Source organism: Aspergillus welwitschiae (assembly GCF_003344945.1).
Source record: "Aspergillus welwitschiae strain CBS 139.54b unplaced genomic scaffold BDQ94scaffold_25, whole genome shotgun sequence".
Taxonomy (NCBI): Eukaryota; Fungi; Ascomycota; class Eurotiomycetes; order Eurotiales; family Aspergillaceae; genus Aspergillus; species Aspergillus welwitschiae.
The window spans coordinates 427,605-440,760 of NW_020798719.1; the positions used below are offsets into that span (position 1 = coordinate 427,605).

The 13,156-nt window shown below is 48.6% G+C and overlaps 6 protein-coding genes across 6 annotated transcripts; 3 read left to right on the top strand and 3 right to left on the bottom strand.

Annotated features, from left to right (window-relative positions):
• Positions 1-274: 274 nt before the first annotated feature.
• Positions 275-1,963, top strand: BDQ94DRAFT_172359 (aldehyde dehydrogenase PutA; the record flags this gene model as incomplete). Its single annotated transcript, XM_026771943.1, has 5 exons — positions 275-703; positions 766-1,277; positions 1,335-1,427; positions 1,486-1,598; positions 1,653-1,963. The coding sequence occupies 5 exons, from the start codon at positions 275-277 to the stop codon at positions 1,961-1,963; spliced, it is 1,458 nt and encodes a 485-aa protein (XP_026624283.1).
• A 561-nt stretch (positions 1,964-2,524) lies between these two features.
• On the bottom strand, positions 2,525-3,653 carry BDQ94DRAFT_63227 (DODA-type extradiol aromatic ring-opening family dioxygenase). The gene is made up of 3 exons (XM_026776215.1): positions 3,546-3,653; positions 3,335-3,465; positions 2,525-3,278 (listed from the first exon to the last, which is right to left on the bottom strand). The coding sequence occupies exons 1-3, from the start codon at positions 3,547-3,549 to the stop codon at positions 2,571-2,573; spliced, it is 843 nt and encodes a 280-aa protein (XP_026624284.1). The 5' UTR covers positions 3,550-3,653; the 3' UTR covers positions 2,525-2,570.
• A 1,588-nt stretch (positions 3,654-5,241) lies between these two features.
• On the top strand, positions 5,242-7,114 carry BDQ94DRAFT_147718 (uncharacterized protein). Its single transcript, XM_026767067.1, has 3 exons — positions 5,242-5,932; positions 5,982-6,163; positions 6,213-7,114. The coding sequence occupies exons 1-3, from the start codon at positions 5,276-5,278 to the stop codon at positions 7,009-7,011; spliced, it is 1,638 nt and encodes a 545-aa protein (XP_026624285.1). The 5' UTR covers positions 5,242-5,275; the 3' UTR covers positions 7,012-7,114.
• A 351-nt stretch (positions 7,115-7,465) lies between these two features.
• On the top strand, positions 7,466-8,747 carry BDQ94DRAFT_180643 (FAD-dependent oxidoreductase; the record flags this gene model as incomplete). Its single annotated transcript, XM_026773675.1, has 3 exons — positions 7,466-7,759; positions 8,030-8,380; positions 8,481-8,747. 3 exons carry the CDS (start codon positions 7,466-7,468, stop codon positions 8,745-8,747), a joined length of 912 nt encoding a protein of 303 aa, XP_026624286.1.
• A 418-nt stretch (positions 8,748-9,165) lies between these two features.
• Positions 9,166-11,118, bottom strand: BDQ94DRAFT_180644 (isocitrate lyase; the record flags this gene model as incomplete). The annotated part of the gene is made up of 5 exons (XM_026773676.1): positions 9,166-9,523; positions 9,627-10,179; positions 10,268-10,610; positions 10,670-10,825; positions 10,903-11,118. 5 exons carry the CDS (start codon positions 11,116-11,118, stop codon positions 9,166-9,168), a joined length of 1,626 nt encoding a protein of 541 aa, XP_026624287.1.
• Positions 11,119-11,818: 700 nt separating this feature from the next.
• BDQ94DRAFT_180647 (nitronate monooxygenase) lies at positions 11,819-13,089 on the bottom strand. The gene has a single exon (XM_026773677.1). It carries the CDS (start codon positions 13,010-13,012, stop codon positions 11,912-11,914), a length of 1,101 nt encoding a protein of 366 aa, XP_026624288.1. The 5' UTR covers positions 13,013-13,089; the 3' UTR covers positions 11,819-11,911.
• Between the last annotated feature and the right edge of the window lie 67 nt (positions 13,090-13,156).

The following is a 13,156-nucleotide window of genomic DNA, read 5'->3' on the forward strand; positions in this document are numbered from 1 at the left end:
CGGGAGAGGCGAATACCCGAGATTAGTTTGCCGGACCGATGTGGACAACCGATGATTGCCGACCTCGTCGGGCCGGTGAGATCAACACACTTATGGAGAGGCGGCTGAAGGTGTGACTGGAGGAGTGAATAATAGAAGGTGAAGAGCTAAGGTGGATGCAGTTGACCTGCAAGGCCAGCGGATATTCATAGTCTACTCAACAACATTTACTTTGTTTTGTCCCAAAGTTACGCTTCCTCTATCTTTTACCTCGCAAGATTCTTACGCATACGTTATGGAGACTAATTCTATCGTGGGACTGCCACCCCTACCACCGCAGTTGGTGGCCGTCCTTGCTAGCAATATTGATGGCCGGTTAAACAATGTTCTGTTTCGCCAAAAGCAGATGCGCAGGTTGCATGGGTGTATTGTCAACAATATGGATGACATCAGGGCCAGTATCGTCGAAGATTACGGGCATAGCCCAGAGGAAGTCCAAACAGAGTTGTGCCTCGCCTTACAGGAAGTGCACACCCATTTTGCCTCTCTTGATTTGAAACATGATCTTCAGAGTGAATATCTCGTGGCCCATGGAGAAGATAATTGGAAAGCAACCCGAGGAGCTGGGATTATATATATAATTCCAACCACGCATACGCTATTTTACTCCGTCATTGCTGCCCTAAGTGCCTCTATCGCAGCGGGAAACTGTACTATTATTGAGGTGTGCTAAGTCTTACTCGGCTATCTCTCATCTCAGCTGGCTAGCGCTGACGCGAATTACAGCTCCAGAAAAGCAGCTCACGGACATCGTTTCTTCTATGGAATATCCTAACTGATGCCTTGGACAATGATATATTGGCGGTGTGTGAAGAACGTCCCAGTTTGAGCTTTTTACAGAACACTCTCGTCGTCGCCCAACGTCGTCTGGACGACCTGGCTGCGGAAGGTCTACGTGTTTTGATCCCCCAGGATGAGCGAGTCGCTGCCATCGTTGATCGTACAGCCAATGTTGATGAAGCCGCTGCCGGGCTGGTCATGTCTCGGTTTGCCTTCGGTGGTCGATCTCCATATGCGCCGGACATTGTTCTTGTTAATGAGTTCTGCCTTGGACGCTTTATTGAAGCTGTAATCAAACATGCCGCGGCTTGGATGCGCAGTGGCTCTCTCAGCCAGGACGCTTGTATAGTTACAGGGCAGAAGAAGTTGCGTTCTCTGCTGGATGGTGTGGCTCCTGAGGACGGTGTGCAAACCATCGTCTCTGGGGATGACTGGGGTGTAGTGCAAATTCGCAACCGGTGAGTAGATATACTTCCATATCGGTCAGCTGAGCAGCGCTAAACTTTGTTATACAGGAACTCGCCTCTTCTTCAACGTAAGTTTGAGGGCAAGTTTCTTATACTCCACGCAGTGTCTAGTTTAGACGACGCAATCAACTTTTCCAATTCGTGAGCCATCCGTCCCACTCTGCTGGCAATCTTTGCTCTGAGGCTAACCTAAAGCCAGCAAAGATAATCATGCTACATATACTTTTGCTCGTTTGGATGCCGCTAAGTACGTCTCCGAGTCAATTATCTCACAAGCAGCGTGGATTAACCATGTACCGTTCCATATGCTCCGTAAGTAATCCTTGTTAGAGCCCTCACAAGGCGTTTCTGACTCGGTGTGTTCAGTTGGCCCTGCCCTCCCACACAGCAGGCCTCTCAGTCCAAGCTCTCGGTATACAGCCAACCTGTTCCGAGTGCCGCATCCCAAGATTGTGCATCCTACTGTCGACTCTGCTTTGGTCAAAAGTATATTGCTTCCGTCGGCTGCCGCAGGGGAGAAGACGTTGCAGAAACTATTATCTTCACCTCCAGAAGTTGAGCAGCGCCCTGGTCATAGGGTTGGCTTCTTTGAGCAAGGATTGATCTCCGGAACATCAGTCGTCCTTTCCTTCATAATATGTGTGTCAATGATGGGAGTCCGGTTTCTAAGATCTTAGAGCTCCTGGTGATATAATTATGTTTCAGAATACATGTCCTTTTTATGCACAGCACGATTTTTAGAGCCCTGTTAGGAGCCTATAACTTAGATCTATAAACGTCTGAACCTGGTTTACCACTCTGCGTTGATACAACGGTAGGTTGTTATGAGCAAGGCTCAGGTAACCCAGAGTCTATGAAGAAAAATATGAAAGGCCTTCTTATCCCTCAAACACAAATCGACACGGTCCTAGTATTAAGCACGCTGTTTATCCTACATTTCTACTGCTTTGCATGGAAGCAGCTGCGTTGTGCCGCTGGGGGCGTTTTGCCGGGGGAGGGGGGTAGATTAGTGTGAATTCAATTGTCTTCACTCCTGAAGCATTTATTCTCGGACTTAAACTAAACGCTGATTACTTCCCAATTTGCTTTGGTAAGGCAGGACATGATCAGGTATAATATACGTTTATGAGTCTTCCTCTTCTACTAGCGGTAGTAGTAGTAGTAGTAAGTAGTAATATAGGAAACAAGAAGTAAGACTGATTCAAGAACACCAAAGTTAATTTAGTATGCCAAATCGCCCGTGAAGTTCCTTATAAATACAGATTAACACATTGGGACATGCTACTACCACGATCCAATGGTATACTGGGTGTTGCACATATTTGTGAGTTCCCATGTCTCAGCACCCAGTACTGCGAACGTGCCCTCGTCCTCAAAATCCCCCGCTGCTCCAGCAACGAACATAGCTGCCATGAAATGATCATCCGTAGCATGTGCGTCCCGGTATTCAGGATGTTTCATAAGTCTTGTTACTGCCCGTCGCAGAGCGGGTCCAGAGTTCTTTGTGAAAACATCTTCGACAGCTTGTCGAAATTCCAGCGCCCAAGTCTCAGGAGGCGAATCTTGGGCAAAGTTATCTCGGAAGCGAAGCATAGGCGCCCAGCGATTCCGATAGAGATTATGAACAGAGCCACCAGTTCCAATTAAGAGATAATTTTCTTTTCGTAAATGGCGCAGAGTGGATCCAACTTTCATATGATAGTGAGGATCATAGCGAGCGTTGAGCGATATGATCGTAGTTGGAGGGCATGCTTTTGGAAACATCCGGACCAGAATAAGATATACATCATGGATCCAGTCGAATTTGTCATTTCCGGACACATTGTAGCCTGCCTTCGCCAGGAGGTCGATACATCGGTTTGCAGTTCGAATGTCAGGATTCAGTTCGTAGTCCACGTACTTAGACGGATGCACATATGCAACAGGACTCTTGGCTGGGTTTGGATTTGTGGAAACCTGGATCTGGTCGCCGATGGTGTCCCAGTGCGCTCCCTTATTGTAATCAGACACCGAACCTAGTATCAGAACTTGAAGGGTTCTGTACTTACCATAAATACGACACCCTTGATTCCATGCTTGAGAGCCTCGTCGCCACATTGTTTCCAATAGTCAGTCGATGAGCAGTGTTCTCGAAGCATCATGGTGGAGCCATGGGAAAAGAAGTGAACAGGAGTCAATGCTGCTGCTCGTCAGGACGTTGAATATAACACACAAAAAGGTATGTAAACTCTCCATTACAATTGGTGGAACAATACTTACTCATCTTCGACTGCCGACTTGATTATGTAAGTCTGTCATATATTATAGAGACTCTGCGAAGGTACCGCTCTAGTTATGCTTTATTGAGAATGGCGGATTCTAGCGACTGTTCTCTTTATCATGATGGAAATTCGTGGCTATCCATCTCCGACTTGGGCTTGATGGCTCGGTAGTTCGGATGTGGTGGACCACCTCGGCCCACCTCTACCGAGTGGCGCGCAGTCTACGTCAATGCTATTACCCCTTTGGTATAGTGTTGTCTCCCCTGACTGCCAGCACCAAGCCAGCTTCTTTCCAATGCTGCATGATAGGAAGCCCGGGTTTGAGTGGTAGGTAGTCGAGCCGTCTTGGGAGGGGAAGCCTATTCCAGAAGTCCCAAAGGCACACCTCATGGAAATCTTAGAGGTTGGGCACAGCCAATGCCTCTTTATCCAGAGGCCACCAACTTTGATAGGCAGATTTATCGCTGAGAAATCTATAATCCACCTTCGATGAAAAAGTGGTCTACAGGACGGGTGGTATGTGTTGGCGACGCTATACACCCAGTGTCACCTGATGCCGTGTACGGTATGGGAATGGCGATAGAAGACGGGCACTTTCCCGCCAGGGCGCTGAATCGGGTAGACTTACGTGACTTGCGGAGGGTCAAAGCTGGGTGTGAGATTTATGAAGAACGACGAGTTGACTATGTCAATCACAACATGGAACTTTCTCGTTTCCTTGGCAAGATATTCCACGCGGTGTCGCGACCTCTCGCTCAAAGTCGTGACTAGATGTTTGACCACACCCCAGTTCCCAGCAGAGTTCTTGGGGATGGCTACCTGAAGAAGGCCGAGCAGGTGACACTTAACCCGAAGGAGCTTCAAGTCGCTCCCGGAAAGTCCCGCATACTCAGGAAATCCTCACAACAACCAAACCCACTAGTTCGAGCAGGCTGAAAGCGGAGGATGGTAGCACTCTTAAAGAACAACGACAAAGGGTCGGAGGCATAGGTCACATCTTATTTTCTAGATCACTCTAATTGATCATCATGCTACACTTAATATTTAAGAGTCCTTGTTTGCCTTCTTTCTTTGATGGTAATAATATATTTGATGTCTTTCATTCCATTTACTAGATTATTTTCTACCCGGAAATTCAGTGGGTCTTGGCGTTTTCATGTATCTAGTATGTCTTGGGGCTTATTACGCCTTCAGTGAGGTACTATAGCCGCTGAATGGATGTATGAGAAACAGCGCGGGGACGGCGGACTCAGTGGCGGACCGCAAGCGGAATGTCATGAGTGGGTGGCTACCGAATATTGATTGACCGCACAACAAAAGCTGGCGGATTTTATGACAATGGCTTCGCTCAAGCATGACGACTACGCGGTTGAACATAGTCCTTGCATTTTGAGGATAGCGGACATCGTTCCAGTTCCTGTGAAGCCTTTGTGCAGTTCGGCAAAGTGAGCGGTGGCGACTTAAAAGAGATCGTAGACTACTAGACTACTTAAATTCTGGAGGCAATACGCTCCGCCAAAGTGATTTTTAAGTTTATGCCATCCGATTGGCAGGCGCGATGACCTCCTCCACACTCGGATTCCGGCACGTCAAAGCCCGATTATTCAGCGGATTTATCCACTTAACTATTGAGCGTGGGAAAAGTTATAAAAGCTCAAGCCTCGCAGGTACTGGATGTAATATCTGTACACACACATAAATCCGTTTATTTATCATTAGATTAGCGCCATGTCTTTGACTTCGAGCAACGGCGATGGCGGCTCCTTGCCGTTCGATATTTCCGAATACCCGAAGCTGTCTCTAGAACAGGCAGGGCACCTCCGCCATTTCTACAATATCAGCTCTGCGGCGGATGGAGAATGGCCACACATGGGCTCTCAGGAGCCTGCGCAAGAGTTTCTCGATGCGTATAGGTATCAGCTTGCAACAATGGTGTATGCATCAGGGCTGACACACTACCACCGCATGCCTGTCATGCGTGGTCTCTTTAAGCCCCTTATCCGCCGCCTTATTAAGAAAATGCTGCACCGTGACGTGTGGAATTATTGGTACCTGAGTTCCCAGTCAGGTATTTTGCTTGACCCCGATTTGAAAGAGCTTCGTCGGCCGTGGGCAGACCCAGTTGTCCGAGAGAATATCATGTATAGTGGCCACCTGCTTCTCATGACGAGTCTCTACGCTATGTTGTTTGATGACGACGAGTTCGAGAAGCCGGGAAGCCTCACTTTCGAGTGGAAACCACTATTCTGGGGAATGGGTCCCGAGACATATGCCTATGATAATCGGAGTTTGCAACAGGCCATAATGAAGGAGATGGAGCGAAATGGTTGGGTTGGCGTTTGCTGTGAACCCAATCTGGTCTTTGTTGCGTGCAACCAGTTTCCGGTAAGTTGCCTGAACTATGAATATCTGGAACTGCTACTAATTCTGATAGATCATTGCTATGCGCCTCAATGATGCACGTGATGGTACTAAGGTGGTCAATGAAGTTCTTAAGAAATACAGAGCCGCCTTGGAGAAGAAGGATATGATTTCTCAGGATGGTCTATTCAAAGACTGGATCAGTGTAAAACAGGGTCATACGGCAACGGCTCAGAGTGTGGGCCTCACGGCTTGGTAGGTGCGATTCAGGATATCGCATTTTTCTAGGCTAACATTAGTCCAGGGCTGCTGCGTTTATGAATACGTGGAATTCTGAATTTGTCCGCGCTGGCTTCGAAAATCATGCTGTTGGGTTCATCACAAATATCGATGGACAAGTTGAGCTTCAACATCCCATGGTCGCAGGTGCTTACAGAGCAGCTCTGGCTCAAGGAGACGCAGCCAAAGGCCTGTCCCAAGTTCTACAGGGCGCGCGTGAGTTCTATAAAGCCAATAAGTCGAACATCAACTTTCCATACAACGAGCCAACTTTCGGGTATGTTGTTAAATGGCTCTCGGAGTTGGGAAAGGCGACAGAGCTAAATGGAATTCTTGCATACGCTGATAAGCACCTCCAACCAACCTGGGAAAATGGTGGTCTTTACTATCCTCGGAATGACCAAGCAACTGATAATGAAGGTCGCTGGACTCACATGGATCCCTTCTCGGGTAACACTGCTATTGGCTACTCGCGGTTGAATGTCGAGAATGGACAGAAGAAAATCTTTGAGGAGCCTTGGACAAAGGAGACATTGGCTAGTCGTCCATACGTGGATGGGCTGGATCTCTCACAGGGTGTTGATTGCTTGCGAGGATTGTGGGATCAGGATCGCAGCGCCCTCATTGTCACCGTCCGTGAATGGCCTGGACAAGGGGCTAACATCAAGTTTCGGGTTGAGAATCTCTCATCTGGTACCTGGACCGTTTATACTTCCCAGGGGCGCTTCGATGAGCATAAGGTCCTCAGCGGGGGACATATTGCCATAGATGCGATTATTAAAGCAAAGGAGGAGGTTGATTTTGTGGTTGTCAAAGGTGTTTAGTGTGACAAGCCGAGAAACTATAATCACTAAGAAACAACAAAGAAGAGGCCTGTGTAATCTATTAGAACTAATACGACTAGAGAAAAAAAGAAAAGTTATCTATATCCAGAGAATCGGACCAACTTTTTTTATGTCTTTGACACTAACCACCTGCTTGACGATTTTTTTTTTTTGATTTTTCCCTCTTTAGTAATTCAATTGGTTCTTCAAGTCTCTCAGCTTCTTTTGGGATAGCAAGTAGCGTTCAGAAGCACCTGGCTAGATCACATGACATAGTTTTATTTGCTTTGTTCATTTCACTTTATTCATTTATCTTAGAGTGGTTAACACCCAGGATAGAACAGTCTGATAGGAAAATTTATAGATTTTGTTAAGGCGTTTTAATGACACTGAAGTCCACTTCTGTCAGCAAGGTGGAAGCCTAGCCATCCCCAAGCGTGTATTCGAGTGAAATATGGAAGGCAGTGCAAACCATGCGGCGTGGCCTCTCAGGGCTTCAGGATGCTTCGTCCGCAGGGATGTAGCACTCATGTTTTCAGCTCAGGCACAGAAGCTGGGTATCGCCATCAATTTTGGTGTCGGCGTTACCAACTATCTGGAAGATTCTGCCATGGGCTTAGGAATTATACATACTGACGATGGACGAGAGCTGAGCGCAGATATCGTTGTAGCTGCAGATGGGTTTGGCACTAAGTCCCATTCCGTGGTCGTCGACTACCCTACCCGTGCTGTTAGTACTGGTTATTGTGTTGATTATCCTACAAGCATGTTGAAGGATGCGCCAGCCCTTTCGAAGGCCCTAGCTGAGTTTGGACGGCCACAATGGCGTATGTATAACGGGTAGGTGCTCCATATTTCCACCGATGTATCCTAGCGCATGATTATCTCTATTACAAAGAGACAAATGACATTTTGTTGTGTGCATTACAAAGGACGGAATTGCTATAAACTCGACACATGAGGTTCTAGCACAGTGATGAAGACCAGGGCTTGAGAATAATACTTAATCCCTCTCCAGGATGATGGCACGGCCACAGAATCGTGGTCGACCGGGGTTGCGCCGGAGCAAATGGCGGCAGCTGTCCCAGGCTTACAAAGTTGGTATCATCTCCCCGTTGAATCAATAAAGAACACACCACCTGACACTAACGTCCAGTGGAAGTTATGCTTGCGTAAACCCCAGCCCAACTGGACATCTGAAAGCGGGTGCATCGTGCAAATCGGCGACGCCGCACGCAGTCCACTTCCGCCATCAGCTAACGGAGCTGCTATGGCCTTAGAATACTCCATGTCCCTCGCAGGGTGTCTTCGTCTTGGCGGAAAGGAGGAGGCCGCTATGGCAACGAAGGTGCACCAGGATCTTAGGTGTGTCATTTTTGAGCTGTTTCCCCAAGGCCTTACGTTGATGTTTCTACACATACCAACGAACCGCCCTCATTCAACATTGTGGATTTGTCAACCGCCGTGAGCTGCTCAATACTTCGATGAAACAAGTGACTAAGGGAGGGAAAGCGTTTTTGTTCTATGGCAAGTGGCTTTGGCAACACAACGTTGACAAGTATGCTACTGCCAATTTTGAAGCAGCACGGCAGAGCATCGAGCTTGGAAATGCCTTCAAGAATACGAACCTGCCCCGGGGCCATGTTTCTCAAGACTGGACAATGGAAAGCCGGTTAGCGAAGGAGATGGCAGGTATTTTTATACAAGACCTAAACCTCAAGTACAAGTACACATAGTCAGCAATTCCAACAAGGAAGAATAGATTCTTTCGGTACGAAGGCTAACAATGTTTCGACCAAACGCATGCTTATATGTATGCTGCTCCTTAAGAATGCAACTGTGCGATTCCACGACCTTCTCTCTCGTCCTAATACCCGCCACCGTACGGCATTTGGCGAATAGGATTTCCTCTGAGCAGCTTACTAGGGCCTTGCTTCTGACACACAATCCAATGATATAGCGCTCGGGCAAAGCTGTACATGAACAAGGTTCGGTCAAAGTTTCACTTGCTCGGCATCTTGGATTTGAACTTCCTCTTTACTATCTGCAAGACCCAAGTCGCCAGCAAATATACTATAGGGCACTCATTTTCTATTAGGACAGAATAAGTATTCTTCCCATATTTTCGCAACGTTTCTTGCTTGTCAGTCAAGTCTACTTAAACTGGTCTTCGGTCACACCAGCGCCCATTGCCACCGTGCTACGGACCCCTGAAGTTACCATAGTCAGCAATCTATCCACATAGTTTGCGCCGCTCCACTTTTGATGGGTCACGACGTCCACCCCCTGCTCCATTTCCGGCTCCTGGACCAACACTCCGTAGGCCCGCATGCCATCCCGGATAAAGGCCTTCGAAAATTGATGGCTAATCAGTGCAGTCGTGTGAAGGCCGGCTAGAGTAATAAACTGCCAGCAATAGCCAAGTTTACTTAGTCGCGATATGATGGTTTCCTGATCTGCAGGCGCCATGGCAGCCTTCCAATTGAACGATGGGGATAGGTTGTAAGCCAGCCTGTATGCTACGTGAGCTACCGAATACGTATCACAAAACGACCAAGTTTTGGGAGAGGTCAATTAGGAAAGGAAAAGGGCGAGGAGAGCCAGAGAAGACTTACTTTTGCTCCGGCCAAGTGGCATGGACGCCTTCAGCGAACTCCTTCGCCTGGGCATAATCTGGACGGGCGGTTTCCATCCACAGAATGTCCGCAAAGGGCGCGAAAGAGATAGCCCGGTTCACGGCAGCTTTAGTCCCACCCTGGTAACGGTAAAAGCCCTCACGGGTCCGAGCTGACTCCCAGTCCCACTGAACATCCTCACCTAATAGTTCTCGCGCGAGAGCCCGAGCCTGGGAGTTGCTCTTGCCCGTCGACGCCATTAAATAGCGAGTAATTAAAGCCTCCTGGCCCATCTGCGTCGTCGCCCGGATCCGATCAACTACCGCATCGTCAAAGGTTTGCAGATGAGCCTGAGCCAGCCACTCAGTTTCAATGTTCTGCAAGGCCAGATCACTCTTGCCCGCCTTCTCGGCAGCAACCATAAGGTCATTCAATGGCTGCAGAGCGGTATTAGCCGTCCCGAGTATGAATGAATGGTCCCGGTCATCAATCGTCGAGGTGATGAGAGTGGCAGCCTCCGAATCTGTTCGGGCGATAACCACCAGATCCACCCCTAGTTGCAGATTAGCGAAACTTATATACGACCGACGCAAGGCTAGGTAATGAGTGGTCAGTCAGCGTGGCGGCGCGGTGGAACGTACCCATGATGTCCGACTGGGCTCGAATCGCCACCAGTCGGTTGATATGCTCGCCGATGGGGACCAACACCTTGCCGGACATGTGCCCGCACTTCTTGGTTCCTGGAGCCTGATCCTCAATATGAATACCTGCTGCACCGCTTTCGACAAACAACTTCGTCAGTTTCATAATTGCCGTCAACCCTCCGTGCCCGGTATCAGCGTCGGCGATAATGGGTCGCAGGTAGTCGATACTGGCAACCTTGTGACGGTCGGCCCTGGCTGTCGTGATTCGCTCTTCGTGCATTTTTCGGTCGTGAAAGAGCTGTGCCTTGAACAGCTGATTCACCTTCCGGGGGACAGTGTCCTAGTCATGGTCAGTCTATGATGCACACTGCTTGGCACGGTGTTTGCTAGCTACTCTACCATAGGATAGTCTGCCAAGTCGGGCGATGGCTCGTCCGTGGACGACGCTGTTGAGGAGCTCTGCCACCCAGAAACGTAGACAGTGTCAAGGAATTTGGCCATCTGTGTCATCATAGTGGGCTCCAGGCAGCCAAATGTGGTACTGGCTGTTTTTATCTATTCGTCGAATAGAAATCAATTATCATGATTAATGTATACTTGGATCAAACAAGTATAAGAAGTGACGCGCTTACCTCAAAATGGCGGTCGAGGATCCCCCAGAGCTTCTTACTCTGCGCATTTGAAGGATACTCAATCTTGAGATTGCCGCGCTTTGCGACCACCATCTCCGCCGTGAACGGACGCTTCGTATGCCGCCAACGGGCATCTCTCCACCACTCCTTGACGGCCTGGACTTCATTCATATACTTCTGGTCCTCCAGCTCGAGGTCATTCATGTGGGATGACATTATCGCTTACGGCTCATGAGCAAAAATAGGTTGTCTGTTAAAGTGGCAACTCCTGAAGGTGATTCTCTTAGAAATTTGCGCTCTGGAGATTGCGTTGGTTCTTGCTGAACAGCGGAGGGGAACATGAATTTTAATGCAGTTCAAGTGTCGACCAAGCATAATTTGATCGGCCTGGCTGGACGGCTTGAATTTCCCCATGTCCGAGACTGCGTTTGTAGACGTGGGGAAACACCTCGGTCAATTGCTTGTATTTTCCCTGCTATTCCTATAGTTGCATCTACGTGTAGGGTATTGCGGATCTGGCGGCTTGATTTCCCCAGACCTCGGTTTTCAACTTCAAGTACTCGAATATGCCTAATACAAGGAACTTCCGCCGGCCCGCAAGTCGTCACATCTCGGTAGATGTCTTACAAGTCGCGTTTCTCCACGGACGTAAGGACTTTCCGCTGGTCCTTGATGCAAAATTCCGAGCACGGTGGGGCTGCCTTGGATACATGTTAAGCTTCACATGTCGATTACATGATTAAGTCGACCACAGGCTACCTTCGCATGATGGGTATTGAATATTGTAAAAAGGTACTTCAAGATGTAAGGAATGAGCGCCTCTCTAGGGTTCAAGGTCATCTTCCTTCTACGAACCAATCCCTGTCTGTTCTATACTTTGAGTGAGGATGGACTTAAAAGGATTTCATGTCATTAACCAGGTTAGAAAACACAAAATATCTACTCAATCATTATCAAATAATGTATACGCATGATTGGCAGACGGATACGATCTTAAGTCACACCTTCTCTAAAGTTTGGGCTGACGCTGTCCACTCAGAATTTTTCGCGCACCTTCACGCATTGACCTCACAATGTCCCCTGCGGACATAATTTCTCTGATGAGTCCAACCCCAGTCCCAGCATACGTGGTGAGTCTCCCCTTAGGACCGTAGCCTATATCACCACGATTCAATTCTTCACGATAGAGCTCGCGGTTTTTGACCTCACTAAGGCCGCCGAGATGGTCAAGGTAGGTACAGTTTATCAGACCACGGCCATCATATCCCTCTGGCCAGCCATGAATGTCGCGAACTTTATCGTATATCGTTGTTCGAACGGTGGATATGCCGCCATCGCAGGCATCCAGAATCGCCTTTTGATAGCCATAAGCGACCATAGATTCAGGACTAGCAAGGAAACGCGTTCCAAGCACACACCCTTCAGCACCCAGAGCCATAGCTGCGACGACACCTCGACAGTCGCTGATTCCCCCAGCAGCCAAGACATTGGCTCGCTTCTGAGGGTAGCGACGAAGCTGTCGAAGCTTGTCGGTGATTTCTGGCACAAGGGAAACAATGCTGGCTCCTCGAGCTAGTGAATGTCCACCAGCATCCAGTCCCTGCACCACAATGACATCCGGGTCGATGGTGTTGACAACCTTTACAGCATCGGAAACAGAACCGACTTGAACCCAGATCTTGGTCCTCGATGCGGTGGCCTCTCTGATCTTGGTTGTCCAGGGAATAAGGTCCTGAAAGCCCTTTGGTGGAGCAAAGAGCCAGACAGCAGCAGGGCAGTATCTGGAAAAAGAGGGGAGAGCCTTTTCCAGAGAGGCACTCCAGGTTATAAACCCCACACCAACAGGCAAGGACTTTGGGACTCCGTTCTCACTCTCCACCGGAGTGTCTGCTTGGCCTTCTTGAAGTAGATCTTCGGCTTCCTCTAGGAGGTCCTCAAGGTGGTCGCTGTGATATCCTGCTGCAATAAACCCTAGACCGCCTGCCTTGGAAACAGCCACGGCAAGTTTTGGCATAGCGACTTTGGCCATGGGCGCCGACACTATGAGCGGAGACGTTACCCAGGGGTAGTCGGCAGCAATCTTGTTTGGTAGACTGTCGAGGAGAGACATTTTGGATACGATGCGAGGGAAATTTGAAGATCAGGAAAGTGTTTTGGACCGGCTGGAAGGGCAAAGGAAAAAGCAAGCTTAAGTAGAGAATCTTTGATGAGAAAGTAGTAACAGAATGAACACGTTGAATACCTATATAGTAAG